General features: G+C 40.1%; 1 protein-coding gene across 1 annotated transcript in view; it reads left to right on the plus strand.

Moving 5' to 3' along the window:
• Positions 1–22,634, plus strand: part of LOC124149743 (E3 ubiquitin-protein ligase FANCL-like) — a 178,207-nt gene extending 155,573 nt beyond the window's left edge. The window contains exons 11-13 of the mRNA XM_046521497.2: positions 4,289–4,405; positions 14,766–14,837; positions 22,413–22,634. Of these exons, the coding sequence (XP_046377453.2) occupies positions 4,289–4,405; positions 14,766–14,837; positions 22,413–22,445 (222 nt within the window). The 3' untranslated portion in view covers positions 22,446–22,634. The remainder of the gene's footprint in view (positions 1–4,288; positions 4,406–14,765; positions 14,838–22,412) is intronic.
• The last annotated feature ends 1,987 nt before the right edge of the window (positions 22,635–24,621 follow it).

The following is a 24,621-nucleotide window of genomic DNA, read 5'->3' on the forward strand; positions in this document are numbered from 1 at the left end:
GGGGCACCTTCTGCAGTTGCTTCAGAGCACAGTGGTGTCTTCTACAGTTACTTCAGAACGCCTTCTACAGCTGCTTCAGAGTACTGCAGTGTCTTCTACAGTTGCTTTAGAGCACATTGCGGCACCTACAGTTGCTTCAGAGTGCTGTGGTGCCTTCTGTAGTTGCTTCAGAGCACTGCGGCACCTTCTACTGTTGCTTCATAGCGCTGTGGTGCCTTCTACAGCTGCACCAGAGCGCTATGATGCTTTCATGCCTTGTTTCAGAGCAATGCGTCACCTTTTACTGTTGCTTCAGAGCGCTGTGGTGCCTTCTCCAGTTGCTTCACCGCACTGCACTGCTTTCTACAGTTGCTTTAGAGCGCTGAGGTGCCTTCTACAGTTGCTTCAGAGCACTGCGGCAATTGTTTCAGAGCTTTGTGGTGCTTCAGAGCCTTCTACAGTTGCTTCAAAGCACTGCAGTGCCTTCTCCAGTTGCTTTAGAGTGCTGCTGTGCCTTCTACAGTTGCTTCAGAGCGCTGCGGTGCCTTCTGCAGTATCTTCAGAGCAATGCATCACCTTCTGCAGTTGCTTCAGAGCACTGCAGTGCCTTCTCCAGTTGCTTCAGTGCGCTGCGCTACTTTCTACAGTTGCTTTAGAGAGCTGCAGTGCTGTCTTCAGTTACTTCGGAGCACTGCGGCATTTTTCACAGTTGCTTCAGAGCACTGTAGTGCCTTCTCCAGTTGCTTCAGAGCACTGCGGTGCCTTCTACAGTTACTTCGGAGCACTGCGGCACCTTTCACAGTTGCTACAGAGCAATACATCACCTTCCCCAGTTGCTTCAGAGCGCTGCAGTGCCTTCAGTGCGCTGCGCTACTTTCTAGTTGCTTTAGAGCGCTGAGGTGCCTTCTACAGTTGCTTCAGAGCGCTGCAGTGCCTTCTACAGTTTCTTCAGAAAGCTGCAGTGCCTTCTACAGTTGCTTCAGAGCACTGCGGCACTTACAATTGCTTCAGAGCTTTGTGGTGCTTCAGAGCCTTCTACAGTTGCTTCAAAGCACTGCAGTGCCTTCTCCAGTTGCTTCAGTGCGCTGCGCTACTTTCTACAGTTGCTTCAGAGCACTGCGGTGCCTTCTGCAGTATCTTCAGAGCAATGCATCACCTTCTACAGTTGCTTCAGAGCACTGCAGTGCCTTCTCCAGTTGCTTCAGTGCGCTGCGCTACTTTCTACAGTTGCTTTAGAGAGCTGCAGTGCCTTCTGCAGTTTCTTCAGAGCACTGCGTTGCTGTCTTCAGATACTTTGGAGCACTGCGGCATTTTTCACAGTTGCTTCAGAGCGCTGTAGTGCCTTCTCCAGTTGCTTCAGAGCACTGCGGTGCCTTCTACAGTTTCTTCGGAGCACTGCGGCACCTTTCACAGTTGCTTCAGAGCAATGCATCACCTTGTACAGTTGCTTCAGAGCACTGCAGTGCCTTCAGTGCGCTGCGCTACTTTCTACAGTTGCTTTAGAGAGCTGCAGTGCCTTCTACAGTTGCTTCAGAGCGCTGCGGTGCATTCTGCAGTTTCTTCAGAGCACTGCTGTGCCTTCTGCAGTTTCTTCAGAGCACTGCAGTGCTGTCTACAGTTACTTCGGAGCACTGCGGCATTTTTCACAGTTGCTTCAGAGCGCTGTAGTGCCTTCTCCAGTTGCTTCAGAGCACTGCGGTGCCTTCTACAGTTTCTTCGGAGCACTGCGGCACCTTTCACAGTTGCTTCAGAGCAATGCATCACCTTGTACAGTTGCTTCAGAGCACTGCAGTGCCTTCAGTGCGCTGCGCTACTTTCTACAGTTGCTTTAGAGAGCTGCAGTGCCTTCTACAGTTGCTTCAGAGCGCTGCGGTGCATTCTGCAGTTTCTTCAGAGCACTGCTGTGCCTTCTGCAGTTTCTTCAGAGCACTGCAGTGCTGTCTACAGTTACTTCGGAGCACTGCGGCATTTTTCACAGTTGCTTCAGAGCGCTGTAGTGCCTTCTCCAGTTGCTTCAGAGCACTGCGGTGCCGTCTACAGATACTTCAGAGCACTGCGGCACCTTTCACAGTTGCTACAGAGCGCTGTAGTGCCTTCTTCAGTTGCTTCAGAGCACTGAAGTGTCGTTCACAGTTGCTACATTTGCTAGAGATTCAAAAGTTGACATTGATGGCTTCCAGACAAGGTGATTGAGAAGGTTAAATTGTGCTGCTGTTAAGAGGCATTTTCTCACACTGTTTTGAATATTGTCATGTGTAAGTTTCTTGTATAAGAACCTGGAAATTGCAAGCAGTTATGAAGGCTATCACTTTTGACTTTGAATATGTTCTTAAAATAAATCAGTAATATACTGAATCGCAAAAGAAACATCACCCCAAGTAACATTGCATGAAAAGTTGTCATTTAAATATCTGGGGAAGTTTTGTCAAAGTTTCTAAAATTTAACTATACCTTGTCTGGAAAAATGAAATTTGATGATAAAAAACAAAGCAGATGACAATAAAACAGATCGCCCAAACGCATCAAGGCAACAGCCATGGTAACCCGATGCATGTGAGTTCCATGCAAATTGAAATGCACATGCATTCCCTATTTCTTGCCCTATAAAAATCCACCCAGATCGGATAACATTCATTTGTTATTGAATTACTACCAAATGCCAAGATTGACAAGAAATCAGCGACACCAAGCCCTTGGACGATTGCAAGCTGGACAAACCGCCCAGCAAGTATAGCCAATGCATTTCAAGACCACATAAGGACCATATACAGGCTCCAGCAACAGTACCAGACCACCAACACTTACAGATGACCGACCATGTAGTGGAAGACCAAGGATCACCACCCGACGTCAGGATCATCAGAATGTGCGACAGCATCTTCAAGATTGCTTTGTTACTGCTGCGGAAACTGCTCGACAGACCATGGGGACACACCAGCGAAACATTAGTGCGGACATTGTGCATCGACGATTGACGATCAGACACCTCCACTGTCACAGGACACACTGAGGACCCATTCTGACACCACGTCATTGCCGGGACCGTCTTCAGTGGGCATCACGGCACCAGCATTGGCGCCACCAGCAGTGGAGGAGTCCTCTTCTCAGACAAGAGCCTTTACTGTATCTCAACAGCAGATGGCAGAGAGAGAGAGAGAGAGTCTGGCGACGCCATGGAGAACATTTTTCGGATGCTTGTGTTGTTGAGAGAGACTCGTTGGGTGGTCCGAGCATCATGGTTTGGGGTGAAATTGGTCTTGCACAGAGGGTCAGCCCAATGGTCTTCCAGAACATCGGTCTAGGGAGAGGCAATGGTGTCACAGCAGCTCAGTACATTGATCAAGTCTTGAGACCACACGCAATACCTCATTTGGCACGTTGCCACAACCACTAGTTTCAGCACTGTGACAGCAACTAGAGACTTCCTCCAGCAGAAACGCATCAGAAACATGTAGCGGTCTGCCCTCGGTCCCGATTTAAATCCCATTGAGCACCTGTGGGACGAAATTCAAAGACGGCTGAATAAGGCAAGGCCGAGCAAGGCCAACAACTACAGCTGAACTACGTCAGGCGTTCCTATCTCCTACATCAACCGCCTCATCCATTCCATGTATCAACGTTGCACGGCAGTCATTAATGCACATGGCAGACACACGAGATACTGACTCATGATGCCATTCTCTCAGAGACTAGTGTGTTTCACTTTAAGAACATTTGACACTTTAATTTCAACCTTGATGATCAGTTTTGCCAAGTTTCATCTATTTAATATGTCTCAAAGTATGATTACAGTGTTTGGACAAATAAGGTTTCTCATATATCTATCCATGGTGTTGTTTCTTTTGCGGCTCTGTATACAGTATACAAGTATTTTGTTCAGCAAAGGACTGATAAATGTCAATACAGGGATTTATCTAGACCTGCTCAGAGCCAATATTTGACCCCATATCTGCAGGAAATCTTTAAAAAAAAATGCCAGTAAGGCACCAAATATCTCCCAATCCATGTTACAATGTATGAATAGATATAACTTATAACTAATTTTATGGCTTTGAAGAAGTAACCTGTATTCACTTATAACAAGACCAGTAAATAGGAACCGGTTTTAATTCATTGTATTATATCTTTGAATCAAATGCATTCTCAAAATACCTCTGAATTTCAGAAAATATGAACTCTTAAAAAATTTCTATTTTGAACAAACTAATGATTTTTCCTAATTTGCCTCCCAGGGGCAAAAAGTTAACAATCTAAGATAGATCCCTGCAATATAAATGTCAATAACTGTAAGTAACATATCTTTTTTCAGAAATTCAACCTTGAGTGTGGTATTTGCTACTCCTACAGACTTGGTGAAGAGATTCCTGACAAAGTGTGTGATGATCGGTGTTGTGAGCAGACCTTCCATCATCAGTGTCTGTGTGAGGTACTCAAATTGTCTCATTGCTTTGAACACATTCTGACTCTTTTATTCAAATGATATTGGGCATCTACCTTGCTCATTTAGACAATCAATTAAAAAACAGTATAACAGTATTTCGTACAAATACAAAACCTCCATTACATCTTTGCCCGGAATCCTGTATTTCAGCAGATGTCACACTATAAACATCATAAGATTTATGACAGAAGTCCTCTTCACAATCAACTATCCATATTTCTGTGTGAAATGAATTGCATCTTGCTTCCCAAGCCTCCTGTACCTGCATGAGGTGGGAGAACTGAACTTCCTTCCTCTGTGTGCTTCTGTCAACATCTTAAAAGATAGTCAAAGCCCATTATTTGGTAGTTGTCATACACTGTATTTAATTGTTTCTTCTGTGAACATATTACAGTAAACTAGATAGTTCTTGTCCTCCAATACAGCTGAAGTAGGTTTTATTATTAGTTTACCTTTGACACATAGTTGCTAGGTGGTAGCATGTTTTTGGTCAAGATGGCGTCTGCTTCATCTGCTTGGAAGAGGGTGGAGGTGCTGATCTGAGAAGTGCATGGCTGATGCCAGTTGCTCCCTGGTTGAGTGCGCATCACTTTCACAAGAGGGAACCTGGTTGATGACATGTAACCTGTAACTCAGCCATGGTAGAGTGATGTGCTGATTGTACATGTACTATTATCATTCTGCATTATGCCATTAGTGGCTGTGATGGCATATTATGTATTAGAGGAACCTTTTCTTGGCACTCAAACTGTAATGATGGCAATAAATACAAGATGAAACACCGAATGTGGTTCTCAGCTGTTTATTTGTCAAAGCCTGCAAACAGTCTAGGGCTAAGTTCAAGTTCAAGACCCGAGAAACAAGGTGGTTAGAAGAAGTGAAGGTAATGCATGCTTTAAAAGTACCAAGGTGCTTGTGCTTAGATCACAATTACCTTGTCTCATATCATGCTTTTGTGGACGCATCACAGGAGGCATATGGGGCCGTTGTGTATGCAGTTCATCCATTTCTTACTGGCAGATCAAGTAGATTGGTGGTACCTAGAAGTCGCGTAGCACCGTTAAAAGCTGTAAGCATACCTCGATTGGAATTGATGGCTGCCATAGTTGGTCTGAGATTAGTTTTGACAGTGGCACATGCACTGAACTTTGAAATCCAAACTGTAAAGTTCTGGTCAGACAGTTTGAATGTCATATGCTGGATAAAAAGCAACAGTAGGTCTTTCAAAGCATTTGTAGAAAACAGGGTTGGCAAAATACAGTCTGTTACTGATCCGTCTAAGTGGAACCATGTTCCCTCTGAAATGAACCCAGGTGACATGTTATCTCGAGGTGTAGCTGCATCAGAACTGCCAAAGAACAAGTTCTGGTGGTCAGATCCTGAATTCCTAGAAAAAAGAAGAAACAGAATGGCCAGAGCAAAAAAGGTCATGGTACAATAATGACACAGAAAGTGACAAAGAAAAAGTTAAAAAGATATCTGCTTTACTCGCTGTTAACATTGAACAGTCTTCGAGACTTGAACCAACTAGATACTCAAGTTGGCAAAGACTCACAAGAGTAAATGCATGGATCTATCGATTTCTACACAACTGTTCATCTCAAAAGAAGGTGAGAACAACAGGTGAACTGTCTTCAGATGAAATCGAAGACGCTTAAATTAGAATACTTACCCAGGTTCAGAAGGATGAATTCTGTGATGAGTACGCTGCATTGTCAAAAGGAGAAAAAGAGTTGTCTCCAAATTCCAAACTCCTTAGTCTTCAACCGGTAATTGATGATCAGGGACTCATGAGAGTTAATGGTCGGTTAAGACATGCTGAATGTCTTTCTTTTGGAGCAAGATTCCCAATTATCCTGCCACAACATAATTGGGTAATCAAACTCATTGTTAAGCACTATCATGAAGCAGGAAATCATGTCATAGGAACAAACCAGACATTATCAGCCATATTGTCCAAATTCTGGATCATCTCTGGCAGAGAAGAAATCAGACAATGGGAACGTGAGTGTGCTAAGTGCAAACGAGACAAAGCAAAGCCAGCATACCAAGTGATGGCCCCATTACCGAAGTTCAGAGTACAACCATCACTTCGAGCATTTACCGATGCAGGTGTAGATTTTGCTGGTTCATTCTTGACAGTACAAGGACGGAATAAGAAGAGACAAATGCGTTATTTCTGTTTGTTCACGTGTCTCAAGACAAGGGCTGTGCATCTTGAAGTTGCATATGGTCGAGATACAGACTCGTTTTTGAATGCATTCTATCGCATGGCGAGCAGAAGAGGGCTTCCTGAAGTCATGGTGTCAGATAACGGCACAAACTTTGTGGGTGCAGTTAAAGAACTGAAAGAGCTCTTACAACAAATGGATCAAGATATTGTTATGAGATCTCTTGCAAATAAAGGAGTAACATGTTTTTTCAACCCTCCACACACTCCTCATTTTGGGGGAATATTTGAAACAAGGATTAAGGTAGCAAAGAGCGCACTCTATGCCATCCTCAGCAAAGGTGACATCACAGATGAGGATCTTATCACAGCAATGGCGGTAGCAGAAGGGCTCATGATTCCTGGCCTCTCACGTACCAGTCAGCTCACCCTCAAGATGACACACCACTCACACCAAATCACTTCCTTCATGGACAAGCTAGAGGTGTATTTGCACCTGAATGTGTGGACACAACAGACTTCAACCCCAGAAGACGTTGGCGCAGGATTCAGGAACTGGTCCGCCATTTTTGGAAAAGATGGATGCAGGAATGGTTGCCAAGTCTCAACACGCGCAAAAAGTGGAATAGACAAGGTCGAGATTTGCAAGAAAAAGACGTCGTGCTGGTGATCTCGCAAAACACGCCTAGAGGACACTGGAAGCTTGGAACAATCATAAAGACTTACCCTGGAGCTGACGGTCACGTTCGGATAGTGGATGTAAGGGTTGGTCAGACTGTATTAACCAGATCTATAATGAACATCAGTCCACTGGAATGGAACGACTCAGAAGAAGACTGAAAAGACCAAAGATCGGGTTTCAAGGATAAAGCAGTCAAGGATCAAGACTGTGCAAAGAACTGTGTTAGGAACTGTGCATAGTGAACTGAGGATAGTAATTTATTTAGTTGATAGACTATAGTCCATCAAGGCGGGGGCAAATGGACAGAAGGACTGTGCGCGAAAACGCACCAGTAAAAACAGTGCGCCAAAACACACCCAAACAAACATTCAATGGACATGAAAATGTTGTGTTTCACGTGCAAGAAGCACTTACCATGTTACGAGACTGTGGTCTTGTGTTCAGTATGTGCAAAAGTTGTCAGGTGGCAACATGTGCTTATAGTTTAGTCCCAAGACGGGAATTTAGGATAGAAACGTTGTTATAAAACAACATAGTACATATAAAAAGTGAACTTATCCACAATTAGTGGAGAAACATTGTTCATATTAGAAAATAGTGTAATTGATTAGATACATTAAAAGTATGAACTTGTTTCAATAGTTTATTGTTTTGAATTTAGGGGTTATCTTCACTCCTACGCATATTTAGACTTCCGTAGTTTACTTTCATTTTACAAGCCCGGATGTACAGGGATCAGTCATTGTACTTGACAGTAAGGGTGATAGGGACCAGTTGTTACTGGATATTGCAACATCCCTTCTTCTTTAAGAGTCCATGAGTCCATAGGAACTTTGGCACACACTCAAAGATAATATCACAATTAAACTGGCATCGAAGTTAGTTGACATTAAATTGAAGTAATGTTTAAGGTAGCATTCATAATAAAGCTACTAAATTATGAGGCTTTTTAACTGTAAGTGAATCAGATTAGTGTCCATGACCTTACTGGTCTGTAAACATTCACTCACATTAACAGAATAGAATGACTGTTAAATGAAGGCTTCAACATATAATTGTTGAACTTGAGCACAACTATACTCTACACAGTAAAGTCTCTGAGATGTTTGGGCAACTTCACTGAACATCCACTTCTGGTGGTAGTCGGTGGTGTAGTCTGTGCTTGCTTCATGGTGGTCAGCGGTCTGTCCGTCTAACTGGTAGGACTGTTAGATGGCACATTGCCTTTTACTGCAATCATCCTTAATGGCAGGTGTGAAATAACAATATTTTGGTCAGAAAATATACTTATATTTAACTTATATAATGGTAGTTTTTACAAGCATCATCATATGTTTTTACAAACTCTCTCAATTTGAGTTGATATAATTGTCATAGTCCTAAAATCACTATAATTAACCCATAATTATAGTGGTCATATTTCAATAATATGTTTTGTATTTCTCTCAATATTTTATCTTACAACTAGCTAAACCTAAGTATATTTCTGTAGATAATGTTAGTCAGTTGCCATGCACGTAACTGACCGTCACAAACCAGTGACTCTGGATTATGTAACTCAGCCAGATGGCCAGGCTAGGGTTATGCCTCAGGCTATAACATGCTGTGTATGGCCGGTCGCATCGTCATTTTAGTATCAGATAGGTGGAATATAAAGGATATTACGCGGTCAGTGCGCTCCGTAACTGTCGAATAATTGTAATTTATGCGTCACGCATGTAGCAGATTTACTTCATAGTTTCAATATTAGGTAACTAACGCATTCTACAGAAGGCCTGAGTCCCTATATATACGGTGTCCAGTGGCAGATACTTCACTCTGCCACGAATAAAGACCTAAAGGGACTCAGCAGCCTTCCCTCTGTTTTTAAGGTAAGATAAGATTATTTCTTGTTAAATTCTCCTTGCCTTTGACTTATATGATATCCTGTGCAAGCAACTATATATTTACCATGGTTTGTAATATTTAAGAATAAGTTATATGTCATTCATTATACCGCAAAGCAACTTGAATGTTAATTGTATGTGTGTGTGTTTTTATAGATATTAGTAGATTAGTTCACTTGTACATTAACTGTTGATATGCCAAGTGATGGATAAAGCCGTACATTACATAGCATGAGAAGGAGTACATTGTGGTAAATACCCGCGGGTAATCTCACGTAAATACCGTCTCATACGAATTTTGGCGATGTTACGTCTATCATTTTGGTTAAGCATTTACGGCATTGAAATTATGAAGTATGTTAAATACATTTGTATGTAAATACACGAGTAACGCTAGAATGCCGTAAATGTAAATGTTAACAGTTCCTGTATGAAATGTTGTAGCTAGAATAACATGAAATACCTCCCAGTCGCTTATTATTCACAATTCGTATTTGTACCTTATTTATTAGAACAGTCCTGTTAAGAAAGTTAAAACCAGTCGCTATCAATTCATGTATGGTTGTCAATTATATATTTAATGTAACAAGTCATTGAATGTATCTATCTTGTAATGTAATATTGTTTAAATATCTCTCTATATATGAAATTACACTCTGCCACGAATAAAGAAGTAAAGGGACTCAGCAGCCTTCTCTCTGTTTTAAAGGTGACAGCCGAGTAATCAGCTCTACCAAGTTAATTCCCCCACTATCTTGGCTATTGTGACGTAGCAAACGGGACCACGCCCATACAAGGCAAAACGGCCCGAAACACAAGCTACGTCATAATTAATGTAATATTTTTCATATCAAAGGTAAAACTATTTGTGCTGCAATTGCATTAGTTTTACCTTTTGAAAATAATATACCATCAGAATGTTTGTAGAAATAAGAGAAAACATAACTAGTTGTCACAAAGCCTTTGCTAATGCTTCTGGGATGATCAAAGGGAAACAGTGCATTTAGATCAAAACACATGTCAAAGATGGAGAAACTAATTGTAAACAAATGTAATACAATGAACACTTTTTTAAAGGATAACTTGTTTCATTCATTCAGGTAAATTGATATCAAAACAATATACTGTATGTCAATTATACATAATCCCACCCATGCTTGTGAGCTGGAAATACAATTTTGTGAGTAGATATAGTTCAGCAAAGATCATCGTTTAGTAATTAAAAAAAATAAAAATAATAGTTTATCACATTGATTTGGTGCGCATTAGAGTCTACATTTGGTCTGACGCATTATTTTCAAGGCATATTTTATTCGTGTTACAGTAGTTAAGGAACCATATAAATAGTAATTTCTGATTTAATGTTGATTCATCTGTGTGTGAAAACAATTCAGTGAACAAATCTTTGTAAAATAACTCCGTGAATAGATCCTTATAAAATACCTTTGTCCTTTTTACTTCTGTGAATAAGATTTTAAAACGCATACACGACACTGGCCATTGCATGCATTGGGCAAACAGCCTGCCCAGTGCATACAACGGCCAGTTGCACAGATTGTGTGTAACAACACAACAGCATGGAAGACACAGAAAGTATCTTGTTTGAGACAGCCTCTTGACATTACAAAGGCAACAGGTACTTGGATGGCTTTAAACAACTGTCTCAGATGGTTATCATAATACCACTCATTAGATCAGGGCCCAGTCTACCAGCCTTGCATGCTGAAGTTCAGTATCAGGGGAACAGGTGATCTGCAGGTTCCAATGGAGGTCCCAGAAAATGATTACCAGCTTTTATTTACGAAATATGCAACCAGATTTAGAAGGGCATTTCATCCTTGGGACAGTGGTGACAGAGCAGTCTATTGTAACACAGTAGCTTCCTCCACCTTGTTGGGGAAAAGGGAGGTGGGGACAAGTACTTCCTGCTGCAACAGCCTTGGTAGGTAAGTTAACCTTCTGAACCACATTGTCTACAAGGTGTAGGACCTAGTATCACGCTCAGAAGTCATGGTGTAAAGGCAACTGGAAGTGACATCGTAACCAGAAGTGGTGGCATAACTGGAAGTGACATCATCAGAACCGGAAGTGATGTCATGGACTTCTAGGATCAAACTGATAAGGTTCATTTGATGACATGAAGGTCAACAAAGTATGTTTGCTTATGTCCTTGACAATATTCTGACAGTTAGGCCAAAAATTTGATCAAAATAATGGTACGAGGGCTGGTCAAAAAATTCTAAGCCTAATAAACAAAACCAACAATTGTGAAAGTTTTCATTATATTTTTCAACATAATTTTCCTGCTTTTCAATAGACTTCACATATCAATAGTGAAGCTTTTAGATTCTGAAAGAAGTTTTCTGAAGCAACCCTGAAAAACCCATTCACGGCAGCTTTGATGTCATCGTTGTCATCAAAGTACTTTCCATGAAGGTGTTCTTTCAGTTCAGGAAACAGGTGGAAATCACTTGGTGCCAGGGCTGGTGAGTATGAAGGATGAACAAGCTCTTCAAACCCACACTGTTGCACAGCTGCCTTGGCAACCTGAGAGGTGTGAGAAGAGGCATTGCCATGAAGTAATAGAACTCCAGCAGTCAGCATTATTCGCTGCTTTTCTTTGATCAAGTCTCTCAGGGGATGAATTTGAATTTCTTTGGTCCCAGGGGAAGTGGAATGGTGCCATTCCATGGATTGACGTTTCGACTCGGGATCATAGTGGTAGACTCATGTTTCATCACCCGTAATTAATCTCTTTTTTAATTTGACGAAATCCTCCTTAATTAACTCTAAATTTTCTCTAGCAGTGTCAGTTCTTTTTTCCTCAAGATCAGAATTTAGAAACTTTGGCACCCAATGAGCAGATATCTTATTCATCTGTAAATGTTCATGTATAATAGTTTCAATGGATCCATAGCTTAGACCTGTTTCTTTCTTAAGTTCAGTAATGGTAATACAGTAAACTACGTTTATATCCAACACACTTATGACAAACTGACAGACATAAACTGTTTTTTGGTCCCATCCATTTGCTGTATTTATTTTGTTAGTATGCTTTTCATGATGAACTACGGTTATAATGAACTAAACTTAGTGGTCCCTTTGAGTTTATGACCCTAGTTTACTGTACATCTATCTGAAAGTATAATCTCCTTGATTGAATCGTCATTGATTTGGAAGTTGAGGGACATCCAGACCAAGGGTCATCATCAAGGCTTGTTCTCCCAGCCTTAAATGTAGCTGTCCAACGTTTAATGGTGGAATAGCTGGGGCTCATATCTCCATACACTTGTGACGAGCAGTCATTAATTTCTTGGGGAGTTTCTCTAAAGTAAAAAACATGATTGGTACTCCTTCTTTTCCATTTCTGTGTCCATTTGGACCCCTATCACGTTCAACTGGCTGTCACTAATATACAAACGGTTTCAACAGACCAAATTCACTTGCAGTAAACTACTCAAACAATGTACTACATTGACTAGTTCACTTTGTTATGACGCATTGTTGAAAGTTAGTTAGACTTAGAACTTTTTGACAAACCCTAGTAATAGAGTTGATTTTGGAAACATAAGGTACCCAAAAATGAATTTAGAAAGGAAGATCCAAAATGAAGTAAGCACAAAGTTTGGGTTAAAGTTTCTTCTTTAGTTCTGTAGATCTGTTGATTGTTACTGTATATGACCATAGGTAGGCCGAATTCTCATCACCAGAAAAAAAGAATCTGTAGAAAGGATTTGGCTTTTGTATGGTTTACACTTTCATGTATTGTCTCGTAAACTAAGCCGGAAATAGCAATCAGTTGTACACACGTTTTCTCTCAATCTACCAGTGATTACGTTAAAATATACCCATTAATATAATGGAGAAGAATTTTTATGCAATGATAGAAAAAAATAGTATCTTAAATTTCTATTTTCTAGAAATAATATATTCCGATATTTTATTTTAATTGCAGGGTTTACTTTTTATCTTCAAAATAATGATAACCGTAACCAGGGGCATGCGGTAGCTCTTTTGTGTATTGTCAGGTACCTTTTTCGCATGGAACAATTTGACAAATCATTGTTTTCCATTGCAAAAATAATATGTAGACATTTGATCAACAAACTACAACAAATATTACTTTTAATGAGTCAAAGTATGGCAGTTATGATATATATGTATCCATTCTCTGTCAACTAAGGTAAAGCGGGCCTTATGAAATGGAAACAAAAGTTGTGAGTATCGGAGGGAAATTAATGTTAATATTATTGATTGAAATTGTGATTAAAATTAATAAAATAGAATAGGTAAATTACAAACATAAGTTGAGATATACCATGAACACTTTTTATTACTGATGGTGTAACGACAGGATTAACTTGCGTAATTCAGTATAGATTTGTTGATATTCTATTTTCGATGACGGGTCATGATAAGACATAGTTTTAGGTAGGGGTCAGGCCTGTGTACCACACGTAACCTTTTGATACAGACTTCAAGGACCAAGTTAAGTTCATCAATGAGATTGGCTTATCTACGGTCATATACAGTAACTATTTATCTGCGGTCATATTCAGTAACTCTCCAGATGTCAGAACCCGCCAGGCCCCCTGGTGTAGTCATGCAATGATGTAATAGAGGTAGGGTATTTGAAGGAAATATCAAACAATAGCTATCATTGTTAATATTTCAAAGAATACTACCTCTATTACATCAGGAGTAATCCCACCCACCTCCCAATATCTGCATTTAGATGGCGGAGGTTGGGGAAAAAATGTGGTTTTCCATCTCACGGATGTGCAAAAGGCTTTGGAAGCAAGATGCTATCACTTGCACAACTTATTATGGATAGTTGATAGTGAAGAAGACTTCTGTTGAAAACGGAAAGATTTCTGGAAAAGATTTAATGGAGATAGTATTCATGGAATTATTAGAAATAAAACTAATGTTTGATGCTTGTTTGTTGTTTTGCGCTGCAATCACCGTTATCGCATATTCTAGGGACCAAGAATGGTACTTCAGTCATTGTGAGTGATTTCGATCCTGTATGTTGTTCTTAATATTTTATGTTATCGCATCAAAATTTACCAAGTCAAGGGACAGTTGAAATGGTGGTTAAACAGTGTAATTTATATTTTGTATTGAAAGCATTTTTCTGGTATTGTTATGTATAAGTAATTTTAGTACAATAGAAACTGTTGTAGCAATTGTCAGTTGAACTACTTGTTCAAAAATATGGCTTGTTACTTACTGCTGCTGCCAGTTATTTGTCACATTGCATTACTTGATTCAAATTACAACCTGATCCATTCCTCATCACTTAAATAACATTCATTCATATATATTTTGTTCTTGATAACATAATCCCTGGGAATTCTTCCGAGGCTATGTCATTGCACACATCACTGTTATGTTACACTTTCACAGGTTTAGCAACAAGATAATCTTTAGAAACAAGCCTTTAACTTTCAATTACATTATGTTTTGACTTATGTGTGACTTCTATGCAAATATATTATCTTTGTACTTGTGTGTGCGTTGGAATAGAAAATGCCCCATCAAGTTTGATCCTTCTCTGCTTTCAGATTATATGTTTGTGAAATGTTAATGACTTTCTGTTACTAGTGGCTACGGGTTTTGCCATCCAGCCGACAGAGCTTCAACAGGATCTATGGAGAGTGCCCTTTCTGTAGCAAAGTAAGGAATGTTTATTTTAAGTAAATCTTTGTTGAGCTAAGCTGGAGGACGATATGAGCTTACTCTTAAATATTGACTTTAAGTTGCTTGCAGAAAGTACCTATAAACTTTCTTGTCTGTATCCCTACAACTGTGCATAAATATGGAGCAATGAATTTCTAATAGTATTATTATAGTCCCACCCTGACAATGAATAGCCGCAAGGTGGCAGTGTTTCAGTTTCCAACAGTGACTGGCAACGTAAACACAACAGAGTGTCTAGAGAAGCTTTTTCAAAACCAAAGACTGTTAAACTTTGTATGAACTTGAATGACTTGTGTACATGTGACACATTTGATGCATTTGTGGTCAAATTGTGGTGTATATATTTTCAGCAAAAGAGCAGCACAACAACTGTTATAGCTGGGAGGCTTATATGTTTAGTTTTGGTCACTTACATTCAACAGTCAGATTATAGTTTTAAAACTTAAATTATTACACAGATTTTTCAATAGTCTTTAGGAAGAAGCCTAAATTGAAACACCAGAAGTTGAACAATATTTCTTAACTTGACTACAATATATGAATATGTCACATGTATCAACATAATGATGCATATAACCAACTGATAAATATCCTAAGTAACGAAACAAAACTAGGTGTTTTGACCTACAATAGGCCTATCTCGATAAAATTTTACTGATGATGAAGGAAAAATCCGATACACATATACACATATTCCAAGACAATTTTAATTATGTATTTCTTTTTCTTTCACATAATTTTCACTCACAAAATCAGTTTGATCATTAGATCCACATGTGTCCAATGTATTTTTTGTTCCATGGATTTGGATAGGATACACTTCGCAAACAAGTTTTAATACATAATCTGGCATCACTTCCTGTTTGGTTCACATCAATCCTTCATCGGCTGCTACGTTTGGTAACTGTTTCTTCAAGTCCAAGCATCTATGATCTCTCCAAACACTTGGTCTATTCAGCTCAGTCCAGAAGTATTTGTAGCGCTGTCTTCGAAAAGACGAAGCCTGTGTTGTGTCACGCATGGTTGACAAAAGAAATGTGAACTGACATAATTACCTTCATCTGGTTCCACAATGAAATCTCACTGTGACACTGATCCACTAATCCCAAGAATCGGCCCTGAATTTGTGACAGATTCTGATGCATTTGTAAGGGTGGGAAGAGAGGCGCCTTCATGTTGATTCGAGTTGACAGCCAGAATGATGTCATCTTGAATTGGAACTTTGTCCACAACAAAGTGATCAATGTCATAATTGAAATGACCATTAGCTCCCTTAATCATCTCAAACAATGAAAATGTTTCGTTGCTCATATGAAGACAAGCGAACTTGCAAAGTACTTGACAGTTGTCGTTAGCAGTAATCCAATCCGGATGTACTCGGGGCATGGTTGCTTGGAGATTTCGTGGTCGGAAAGGGGTAAAACAAAAGGTTTTAGAGAGTAATTAGAAGAAATCTTCAGTGCAATCCAAAAATACCATGCACAACATGTCTTTAGAATATTATTCACGAAAACAGTTCTTTCCTAAAAATGCAAATAAATTAATCACTATTCAACCTGAAGTCATAACCCTGATCACATGGGTGTGTGTCAAAGGAATCTTGTGATGAAGTTTGTCGAGGCATTGACATTATGACAGATGCTCGTCATGGATCAGGAAAGAAATCACAAAAGTGTAAATTGGCATTGTGTGTTCATAGCTTTCGGCCATGGGAGCAAGTGCCAATTTACACTTGTCAGAGGGGTACACAAAGTATGTGATCTAGACTACCAGTTGTCAGACTTTCATTTTTGTGGAAGCCTCGGTGGCTGAGTGGGTTAGATCATTGACTTTGTTTGATGGAAAATAGGTGCCTCACTTTGTCCCTTTTCTGAAATGCCTTTTTCTGCACATATAAGGTGTCATGCATGTAGTGGTTCGAGTACTTCTGTATGATAAATGACAACAAACTGATGATGACAGTAGTGGGTCATGATGACCATTTTCCAATGAGAAGCATTCATTTCATTGAATTACACCAAGGGGCATTGTGTGTGGTGTTTGTGCCTGAACATTATGAAAGCATCCAGATTCAATAACCAAATGAATTGATTATTTTTGTTATACATGCTAAAACATATCTGCAGGTCGCATGGTATAATGAAAGGATTCAAAAGGCTATGCAGCATCTGAGGCATTTAGAGAAACAAATGTGCAGAACAAAAGTCACTGTTAATCATCATATGCACAATGCCCAAAGAAATGAACTGAACATATTGGTTGAAAAGGCAACATTCATCATTTCAATGCATCAATCCAAAAAGCATGAATTTAAAGGAATTGTAAGGTGTTGCAAACACCCTACTTTTCAAGAAGAAACAATCAATTCTTCCTGAAACTATATCACGTGACCAGGAGCAAATGAGTTTCCCAAGTTTTGCACTGATAAACCAGAGACACGCTTTTGCAGTCACCAACAATGGTCACTTTAGGTGCGTGCAGTCCAAAGTTTTTCCAATCTGTTGTGGACTGTCATGCTATTAAACAGCTAGTACTCTGGATATACAGAAGATATTTAAGAGCAGTTCAACTAAATCATGCAATCTCAATCCAATTCCGACATAGCTGCTCAAAGAGTGTTAGGAGACATTAGTAGCAACAGTCACAAATATTGTAAACTTGTCCATTTCAAACTCCAACGTTCCACAACAACTTTAGGAAGTGCGCATCTTCTAAGAATCCAAATGTGGACCCTAATGTACTGAAATCTACAGACCAGTGTTGAATCTACCGCTCCTTTCTAATGTCATCGAGCAAGTCCAGCCAAAAGATCCTATGCTTAACTACAAACTGAATGATATCATGCTATCTGCTTATAAAACAGGCCACATCACCAAAACTGCCTTGAGTCCAGAACAATCTGCTCCATGCAGATGGCTGCAGCATTTCTGGTTCTCCTCAACCTGTCAGCAGTTTTTGACACTATAGATGATGACATCATCCCCAACATGCTGCAATATTACCTTGGAACAACACCAGATGCCCTGGAATGGTTCAGGTCCTATCTCAACTTTAATGGAAATATGTCAGAAAAACAGAAGCTGAATTTAGGAGTACAGCAAGTTTCGTTGTTAGGACACTTATCCCAGTATATATCCTGTCAGTCGGAGACATGGCACTGAGTCACAGCCTACAGTATCATCTGTATGCAGATCTTTGTTGATTAGGTGGACTGTGGCCATGTTGTCACAGTAGAACTGGATGCATAGTCCTGACCATGTGTATCCCCAGAAACTGCTGCTGCGACAATGGGGTACAGTTCCAACAAAGCAATTGATAATTTTTCCCCTGGCTCATGGAAAACTTCTGGGGGCAAGGCAGACGAGAACCAGTGTCCTTGGAAATACCACCAAAACCATGAGCTCCTGAGGCTTCAGTAAACGTTGTGATGTCCAGTGCCTTGACAGTTTCTGTAATAAACATAGAGATTCCGTTCCAGTTGTGTAGAAACTTCCTCCACATGAGAAAGTCAAGTCTGCTGTCTGAGTTGGTCCCGTAAGTGTGGTACGGAATGAGCCAGATATCCGATGAAAGTTCTACCGGCTCTGAAAACCTGCATGGCGAAGTTCATGTACCCGAGAACAACTAACAGCTGGCGTTTAGGGGATAGTAACTCATTTATTATTTGTTGAATTCGGGTGATTTTTGCTTGTGGTAGCCTTGCTTCCATCTTGATGGCGTCCAGAATAATACCTAAATACTCCAGGCATGTCGTTGGCCTTTCCGTCTTGTGGGCTGCTAGGGGAATGCCAAGGTCGTGAAACATCCGCAGAAGTGATGACATTGTTTGCTTGCCTGCAAGTGTTGTGTTTGCAAAACATATGAAATCATCTAAAAGGTGGAGTATATGTTTGATGTCTATCCAACAGATGGCTTGAGAAAATGTATCAAGGATCTTTGCGCTGGATCTACAGCCAAAAACCAACCTGGTGAAGTAATAGTATTGACCTTGCCATTGAGTCCATGTAAGTGGCACAGTGATCCATGTATTGGAATCAATTTGAAAGCATCTGTGATATCTGTTTTGCACATGAGGGTACCTCGTCCTAGCTTCGTTTTGATTGTTATGGCATCATCTGTCCTAACATAGGTGAGCAAGTATTTGTCTTTGGTGATGAGGGAGTTTAAACTGGGGTGTTTCTCATTTTCGTGTGGTGCTGACATATATACGATGAAACACTGCTTCATTTTTGAGTTTTGAGTATATCCCCGCTACCAGTACAATGGGATTGATTTGGTGAACTGTAAAGGGTTGCATTTCAAAGGTCCAATCAAGTATCCATTATCGCATTCTCTAATAATTAATTTTGTCACGATGGCAGCATTGTGGGCTCCTTTTGTTGATTGTAAGTTCTGACATACTTTCAAAACAGGTGGGGGATTTTGAATGCCTGTGTGAAATACAAACATAAATCTAGTCAGTAGTGAGGAAACCATATGTCTATTTGGATGTCGGCCAGTGTTGACCTTAAAATATCAATACGAACTGGTGATTTGATGGCCTGGAATGTCTGGAAATGTTCAGGAACCAGTCACTTGTTCTCCCCAGTATCTCAGACATTTGCATCTGTGCTGGCTTGATAATGTTCTTGTTTACATTTGCTTTGTGGTGGGTTTTTTGACATGAGAGACACATGTGAAGAAATCAAAACTGTGGGTATGAGAACTTCTCATATTTATTCACAGTCTGACTAGGATCTGTGCACACTCTGAACTTGCTTGGGGTCTCTCTGATGAGAACATTTGAGCACCATGGTGTTGGTTCCTCTACCTTTGCAAGGATTCCTGCCTCAATATACTTTTCAAGGGCAGCCTTTTTCTTTTCTCTCTTAGTCACATTGACTCTGTGGATAGGCATCTGGATGGGTGTACCATCGTCTCTCGCCTTGAAATGAACTGGAGGTCCAAGACATCCCACACCTTCAAAGTTCTCAGCACATCTTCCTTTGTGAGATCTCCAGTGTCATTTAAGTGTCATCTTGCTGTTACTGTAATAGGCTGTGATGGTACTGGTAATGGTACAGAACAGTGACCGGTTACTCTGTTATGTAATGTATCAAGTTGGTTACATGCACATAGAACCTGGTCACCGTCATCCTCTCTATGAGCTTGACTATCAGTTTCAATTTTTATCAGAATCCTGTTGCGACAGAAAACCAGGAAGAACCTGGAATGTCAAATCACTCACAGATCGATTCCACCTGACCATGCCCTTGTGAGGCCCTCGTCAAACACCACAACGGTGACATGTCCCAGGTTCCCTTCGTAACTTATTTCACTGCGTTTGGTCCAATGCACTAGTTGCTCTGTATCCCTTGTCGACTCGTTAATTACCTTGTTGGCTTTCTGTACAGATTCTCAGGTTTTTGCTTCATTGATAACATCGGACATTAGTTCCAATGTGTTGTCTGATTTCAGATGTGTCTTTAGACGTTCAGTTCTAATACACTGAAAGGCAAAAGTAACGTCACTTCTGAAAATACTGATAAAACTTAACAGACACTGGCAGTTACATGTTCTGTGGTCAATAAACTCATTTATTGTTCTACTGCTTCTTTTTGTTGCCTTAAAGTCCATTTAACAATTAAGTTTAAAATGGAGTGCTTTGCCCAAACACAGCCTACAAAAGTCCAATGGGACTCAGTTGCGGAAAAGTCTTGTCAAAAACATGATGCACGTGCATATCGTGGATGGTATGGGTATAAAAGACACCCAAAACTGTTAAGCTGGCTTTCGTTATTTCGATTCATCAGCCATGCCAAGATTATCAGGAAATGAGAGACAACAAGCGATCGGAAGACTGCAAGCAGGCCAGAGTCCACAGGTCGTTGCAAATGCATTCAATGTCAACGTCAGAACGATATATCATTTGCAACATCACCACAACACCACCAACACCACCGACGACCGACCGCGTAGTGGTCATCCTAGAGTCACTACTCCCAGACAAGATCGGTTCATGATACGCCAACATCTGCAGAACCGATTCCGAATGGCCACTGAAACAGCTTGGCAAACCATTGGCAACCACCAGCGTGTCATCAGTGATCGTACAGTCCGACGTCGCCTAACTGCCAACAACATTTGAATCCCATTGAACACTTGTGGGATGAGATCCAACGCCGACTCAACGACGTACGCCCAAGGCCGACAACTTCAGCAGAACTGGGTGTAGCGTTCCTGAGGATATGGGCCCATATCCCAATGGCCTTCATCAACAGGCTAGTCCACTTCATGTACAGGAGATGTGTGGCTGCAGTCAACACCCGTGGTGGCCACACCAAGTACTGATTTTGAATCCCCCAGCTGTGATGTCTTCTGGGGCCTTCCCAAATTCACAATTCGCAAAAACATTCCCCAGAGTGTTAATTTCATGTGGGTCAAACACTGACTTCTCCGATGTCTTTACTTACATATATAAGCATTTGAAAATAAAGATATTATATGATACATCCACATGACGTTTCTTTTGCCTTTCAGTGTATTACTGTCATGGAGACCAAAAACAAACCTGTCATGACATCTCATCAGCTAAATGCAGTATGATCATACAAACTGCCTGCTTGCCTGACCTTGACCTCGTAATCATGCACTGTTTCATGTGTTTGTCAATTAGTGCCCCTAAACCTTAATCTGTCAGTCATATGCGTGCTCCTGATTGTTCCAGTATAGAAAATCAGAAGTTTGTCCGTCCATATCCATGGTTTTTTTTACAGTCAACTTCAGATATCTGGGGTTCAATTGTTTATCTGATTACCTGCAATGCTTCATTTGGCATCGCCGATCTGAGCATGGATATTATAAGTTGTGGTTTCTTGCAATACCATTTCGTGCTGTTGTGCTGTTTGCAGTCCATGCTCGTCCACATTTTGCATGTGCAAGTAACGTAACTAACTACCTCCAGCAGAAACACATATCCAGAATGCAGTTAATACTTATCCTATCTCACACAAACTATGCCCGCCCATCCATCCCCGCATCACAATTACACAGCCTGTCAGCTCCAAGAAAGAGAATGATGAGGCAGAGAGTGTCAGGTGATCAGCGCATGTGCGGCAAGCTGCAAGCAGCAAGAGACCTGATGTCGCCATAGTGATGCATGGGGGGTTCAGGCAAAAGAAGCTTAAAAGATGGAAACTTTGTTTTGGGATGTTTCCACACAAGGAGCATGAGATTGTAGTTTGAGATAGAATAAGTATCATAAATATACAATTAACTGTAAAATTTACAATATTTCGTTGATAAAAGGATATGTGTTATTATCAGCTAATTCTAACATTTTCAACAATGTCAAAGCTTGCAATTGCAGGCCAGTTTCTGGGTGATAGCGTTTATCTAGGTTTGTCAGTGTATTATGTTATGTGAGCGTTTGAATGAATTCTCCATCTAGGCAACTGGTACGAGTGGCCAAACATCTCGTACAACTTTGCCTTCATTGTCAGGTTGCAGTTTTACCTTTTTATGATCCCATTTTATGAATCCATTTGACATTTAATTTTGTTTTTTTTACAGCCAATCACAGTCAAGATAGATGTGTCTGTTTGATGAGTGATGTATTCAGAACCTCAACCTTTTTTGTGAAGCAACTACAGACGATCCATGAGATTGATACTACTATCATGGAACTGTTCTGGGTGAACAATACCTTCCAAATGGCGTGCTGGTTTTCTTGGGGAATTAGTCAGCAAAGAGCCAGAGTCACAGGAGACTAATCACAATTTTATTTACAAGAACAATTAACAATTTACAATATACTTAGATAATAACTGAGGGTGCCACAGAGAGTCGGTACACACTCTGGGCTGTGGGAGAGAGGTCTGCTTGGTAAGAGAGTCAAACCCCTTCTCTTTCCTAAAACCTACCTACAGTATGTATTTAACAAAAATTTGAACAATAAAAAGGAAGGGGATTGGTTGATACACGATTGGTTGTGCCCTATGCTAAATGGATGGCTAGACAGAGGGGAATACTAAATCCTGTTAATCCTGTTGGACTGGCACTAATCTTGTTGACATATTTACTGGATGCTTTGAAAGAGATTAGGGTGTCACTATAGATGAGCTTGTGTGGGGGCTAATCCTTAATGCCCTATAGACGAGCTTGTATGGGGGCTAATCCTTAATGCACTATAGACGAGCTTGTATGGGGGCTAATCCTTAATGAGTCTTAATTGAAGTAATGTTATTCTAATATACCCCGGTAGGTGATGACAGATATACTTAAATAAATATCCTTTGTCTGGGAGATGGGATCTTGATACCTTAGGCTAGCATTTATCTAAAAGCTTCAAATCAATTAAACTATGTAGACGTAACTCTTGTCTTATTGAATAGTATGTCTAGAAGACGCGCTCCCATTACCTTAGGCTAGCAACCATCTAAAAAGCTTTAACTGAAACTACTGATATTTTATATATGCATTTTACATAATGATAATTATTACTTGCTAAACTATAATTATATGAAAGGATGTATAAATATTACGCCATGATAAAAGCACTTGATGTAGATCGAATTATTATATGATAACTTAGTATAAATGTTATCCCATGATACTACTTTGAAGCTTGAAGTTGTTGCTGGAAGTCAAGATTCCGAATAATAAGGTCAATTTTTTACTTATCCTGCATTACTCCTTAATGCATTCACTGCTTACTTACGACAACTAGAAGGACAGCGCTGCGAAGGTCCTGGGTGAAGAAATAAAGTTGTTGTTCTGAAGTCCCAATCAGTGGCCTTCCGTCGCTGTCCTGTGACCTTGATGACACCTAAGGTCATCTTCACATCACTGCTTGTCGCAGCACAGCTAGGACCTGTCCAAGCGGAGCTCTCCTTTTGGATTAATTTTAGACCTTCAGTTTGTCTACAATCTTAAAAATTGATCTGCGATGGGTGATGTATTCTTTTCATATTACTTTCACCATGATTGTGTAGTTTTATGTGAATTAATTAGGCGTGAAAAGACTCTTGTCTTTTTTCCTGCCAAAATATTGTTGTTCGCCGCCATTTTGAATTGTGTTACAATCGTTTGCCTGCCAAGGTAGTCATATTGTTTACAATTCTCAGCTACGTATGTATAACATATTCTTATATTTTTAAATACTACTAGCTTTGGCGTAACAGTGAGTTTCGTATACTAAAATTATTGTATACTTTTTCAACTCGTTAAAAATATGGTTGCCGATAGATTAATATCAAATCTACGGCTTTCTTCCAGTCCCGCTTCATCAACAATTCTTTTATTGCGTACCTATGTTTATGCGATTAAATAGTTTTTTGTTGGTATTTTTGGTTTTACATTGAGTTGCGTATATGAACGTTGTATATTCTTGCAACTCGCAGTTTTTGCCGATAGATTATTGTTCAATTCTATGGCATTCTTCCAGTACCGCCTCATCAACAATGGCGTAATTGTGTAATTGAGCGTGGTACTAATTGTCGTGGGAAAATCTTACAAAGATTATCATCCACGTTGTTTGGTTTGCGCGCAAATGTGCTCTCCAAACCCTAAATGAAAATATAAATACCCTTGGTTTACATTGAGTTGCGCATACAAAAATATTGAATACCCTTGCAACTCATAAATTTGCCGATAGATTAGTGTTCAAATTCTTCGGCACTCTTCCAGTATTGTCTCATCAACAAGGGTTTAATTGCGTAACATACCTTTGAGCATTGTACTAATTGTCGTGGAAAAAACCTTACAAAGATTATCATCCACG

This window comes from Haliotis rufescens, unplaced genomic scaffold (assembly GCF_023055435.1).
Source record: "Haliotis rufescens isolate VD_foot unplaced genomic scaffold, xgHalRufe1.0.p SCAF_3, whole genome shotgun sequence".
Taxonomy (NCBI): domain Eukaryota; kingdom Metazoa; phylum Mollusca; class Gastropoda; order Lepetellida; family Haliotidae; genus Haliotis; species Haliotis rufescens.